Source organism: Elaeis guineensis, chromosome 12, assembly GCF_000442705.2.
Source record: "Elaeis guineensis isolate ETL-2024a chromosome 12, EG11, whole genome shotgun sequence".
NCBI lineage: Eukaryota > Viridiplantae > Streptophyta > Magnoliopsida > Arecales > Arecaceae > Elaeis > Elaeis guineensis.
This window is the reverse complement of record NC_026004.2, coordinates 5,941-10,000: the sequence shown is the minus strand read 5'-3', so window position 1 is coordinate 10,000 and position 4,060 is coordinate 5,941. Positions and strand designations below refer to the sequence as shown.

Below are 4,060 nucleotides of genomic sequence, written 5' to 3'. Positions count from 1 at the left end.
CGCCGTCGGTGGGGACTTCCACCTCCTTGCCGTCCCAGCGCAACGCCAAGGCGTCGAAGCCGTCGTCCCATTTGGCGACCCTCCGGGCGGCGAGGACGAGGGTGTGGGACTCGAACATGACTGCCAGGGCCTGCACCCAGGTGAAGTCGCGTGGGCGGCCCTCCGGCCTGGTCCCTATGAAGTGCGCGTTGATCTGGAGCTGGTCGTCGGACACCAGGGCGAAGTCGCCTCCCTTGGCCCCGTGGAAGTAGAACAGCACGCCATCGCCACCGACGAACCGAGGGTCGTAGCACACCGATCCGTAACCGTTGCAGTTTGGCAGCCTATCTGCTTGCCGCACAGTACGTGCATGACAACGACCAACCAAATATCACACAAATCAGACGCGAATGGTTTATTGATCTGTTATCTTTATATATATATATATATATATATATATATAGAGAGAGAGAGAGAGAGAGAGAGAGAGAGAGAGAGAGAGAAGAGACCTTATGTATCTACATTTTCCTCTATTTTAATTCTTTAAAAAACAATGATAATAAGAAAAGTGAAAATTTGGAAAAGTAAAAAGAGAACGTACACTTGCAGGTGGTCTCACAGCGGCTGCTGCAATCAGCGAAGCAGCCCTTGACGACGCGGTTTTTCTTGGGTTTGCGCTGGGGGCACTCGGCGGGGCACTGGATGGACTTAAAGTGGCACCGGCCCCTCGCCAGGCAGAAGAAGCGCTCCTGCGCTGTCCCCTCACTTGGCTCTAGCACGAAGTAATGCATCGACGCCGGGTCCAGTGCCTCCTTCCCCTTCCCATTGCCATTGCCCTTGTCTTTTCCTGCAGGAACTGCCGACCCGGTCCCCTCCACCGGCACCATCGACGCTGCTAAGGTGGCGAGGAGAAGCATCGACGCCAGATTCTTGCAGCTGCTGCACGCCATCCTCGCTAGTTTGCTTTGTTTCTTTTTACGATTTCCGGATGGATGCTCGATTGCTCGAATAGAGAGAGAGGATTTGCATGTCAAGGGCATGGGGGTGACCGCTCCGATCTTTATAGGAAGTGGCATAAATAAATGAAAACAGTGACAGCTAAGGGACTACTGAGATGAATGCATTGGCACGCTTGGGACTACGGGTTGGGTCGCTTTCATTCGAGTTCTGACAGCTCAGCGGCCTCAGGAGTTTGTGCCCCTTCTCCCTCTCCCCCTTTCGCGGCCTCCGCACTCCCACGATCTCCGTACAAATACGCAATGGGTTGCATAGGTCGGCGTGGGCATAATTACCAGCTTGTCCATGTGCAATTTAAGTCAATTAAACGGCAGGAAAGTAATTAAGCATCTAGGGCAGCATTCCTTAGTTTCGTCATATGGTATGCACAAGAGCCTGCAAGTTATTAATTGGTTTCAGTTAGCGTCCCCTGCGGTCAACCTAGATAGACGTGCACAGAGCAATGCTCCGCATTGGAACCGGGCACATGGGAGTGCCGCGATCGTGGATCAGAGATTCCGAACCCAGTCGCCTCGCGAATGAACCCTCGGCCTTGCCTCCTGGAGAGTAGTTACCATCATTATTGGTCGATCCGCATTCCTCATAATTTACTAGCGCCGAAATTAAAAAAGAAGAAATAAAGAAAGAAAACTAGCCATCAGAAAAAAAAAAAAAAAACAGAACGAACAATATTCAAGTATTTGATTACGCTGACATATATTTAGGATTCTCATCAGATTTTGCTTATTTACCGAAGGGTTGCTTTACGTAATTCCTGGTTTCCGAAGTCAATCCCAAAACCTGCACCAAGAAAAAAAAAAGTCAATCCCAAATCTTCTTATGACGCTGATGGCATGTGGACCTGCAAGTTTGAAGGTATGCAGGACGGCAATTCATCCATCCCCCACACTCCATGCGTGCCTCTGATCATCTATGAATTCATACTCAAACAAACCTATGTCATTAAGGACACTGGATCCTCATCAACAAACCCTTATCTCTTGGAAGCTTCCACCATGTTATATCAAAATCAATTTTGATGCATCAATCAATCCTAATGATGTCATGCCCCAAATTTGGAATTAAACATGGCATTGCTATTGCAAGGTAACTCCCACAATAACAAGAGAGATCCAAAAATTCCTTCATTTAGTAAATAACCAAGTTGTTGGTATAGAGTTTCTAAATCCAATAATAAAGAAACTCATAATACATCAAAACTATTACTCAACTTGATTTCTACTAAAATCCTTCTGAGTTTATTATTTCAACCTTCAAAACTCAAATATTTCTTTACACTCTGAGCAAACTTAAAAGAAGAAAACAAGGAGAGCGAGCTTCATAACTTAGTAAATAACTATGCACTACCTCAATAGACTAAATACATTATTTAGACAATAGATTTTATTATAAAATAAAGCATTTTATAGATATAACAATATAAGAAATCATATTATAATCATCCAATCATGTATGCATCAATCATGAAGGTTCATAAAGATGAATTCTAGTATAATTTAAAATATTCATAATCTTTAGACATTTGCCATTTAGCTATAATATATTTTAAAATAATGCTCATAGATATAAATAAGGGTTTAGGGTTTAGGATTTAGGGCTTAGAATTTAGGATTTAGGATTTTTAGGATTTAGAGGGTTTAGAATTTAGGGATTTAGGAGGTTTAGGATCAAGGATTTGGATTTTTAGGATTTAGGATTTAGGATTTAGCGTGTAAGGTTTAGGGTATAGGGTTTAGGATTTAGGATTTAGTATTTAAGATTTAAGATTTTTAGAATTCAAGATTTAGGGTTTTTAGGATTTAGGATTTAGGTTATAGGATTTTAGGGTTTAGGGTGTAGGTTTTAGGGCGTAGGGTTTAGGATTTTAGGGGTTAGGGTTTAGCGGTTAGGTTTTGACGGTTTAGGATTTAGGATTTAGGATTTTAGAGTTTAAGGTTTAGAATTTTAGGATTTAAGATTTAGGGTTTAGGATTTAGAATTTTTGATTTTAGGTTTTGGGTTTCAAGTTTCTAGTTTCGGGTTTATGATTTGAGGGTTGTAGGTTTAGGATTTAGAATTTAGCATTTAGGATTTTAGGGTTTAGGATTTAGAGTTTTAGGATTTAAGATTTAGGATTTAGTATTTTAAAGTTTTAGGGTTTAGGGTTTAGGATTGAGAGTTTTGGGTTTTGGGGTTTAGGGTCCAAGGTTCAGGGTTTAGGGATTCAGGGTTCAGGTGTTCAGGGTTCAGGGGTTCATGGCTCAAGGTTCAGGATTCAGGATTTGGGATTCAAGATTTGAGATTCAGGGGTCGGGATTCAGGGTTCTGGGCTTGGGGTTTCAGGCTTAGTATTTTAGGGTTTATGGTTTTGCGGTTTAGGATTTTAGGGTTTAGGGGTTTAGGATTTATGGTTTAGGATTTTATGGTTTAGGATTTTGGGGTTTAGGATTTAGAGTTTAAGATTTAGAGTTTAGGCTTTAGGATTTTATGGTTTAGGGTTTAAGGTTTAGGATTTAGATTTTAAGGTTTTGGTGTTTAGGATTTTAGGGTATAGGGTTTAGGGGTTTGGGTTTAGGGCTTATGGTTTAGAGTTACGGCTTTAGTGGTTTTGGGTTTAAAATTTTTGGATTTTAGGATTTAGGATTTTAGGGCTTAGTGTTTAGGGTTTTAAGGGTTTAGGGTTTGAGAGTTAGGGTTTTAGGGTTTAGGATTTTAGGATTAAGGGTTTGGGATTAAGATTTTGAGTTTAGGATTTAGGGTTTCAGGATTTAGGGTGCAGGGTATAGATTTTAGGTTTTAGAATTTTGGATTTGAGGTTTGGGGTTTGGGATTTAGGAGTTTAGGGTTTGGGGATTGAGATTTTGGATTTTGAGTTTAAGATCCTAAATCCTAATCTTTAAATCCTAAATCCTAAATCTTAAATCCCTTTAAACCCTATGTTCTAAACTCTAAATTCTAAAATCCTAAACCCTAATCCCTAAACCCTTTCCCCTTCGTGGGGCTTTGTCAATAGCAGAGGGGTCTCTAGGTAGCTCTTCAATTCTTCAAACATCTTTCAACATTCCTCTGATCAGATGAAATCTTT

General features: G+C 41.3%; 1 protein-coding gene across 1 annotated transcript in view; it reads right to left on the bottom strand.

Moving 5' to 3' along the window:
• The window catches only part of LOC105053501 (uncharacterized), a 1,793-nt gene extending 735 nt beyond the window's left edge, over window positions 1–1,058 (bottom strand). Inside the window, exons 1-2 of the mRNA XM_010934692.2 lie at window positions 581–1,058; window positions 1–327 (exon numbers count right to left, since the gene is read on the bottom strand). The exon at window positions 1–327 is cut by the window's left edge and continues 735 nt beyond it. Coding sequence (XP_010932994.2) covers window positions 1–327; window positions 581–1,055 — 802 coding nt within the window. The 5' untranslated portion in view covers window positions 1,056–1,058. The remainder of the gene's footprint in view (window positions 328–580) is intronic.
• Window positions 1,059–4,060: the final 3,002 nt, after the last annotated feature.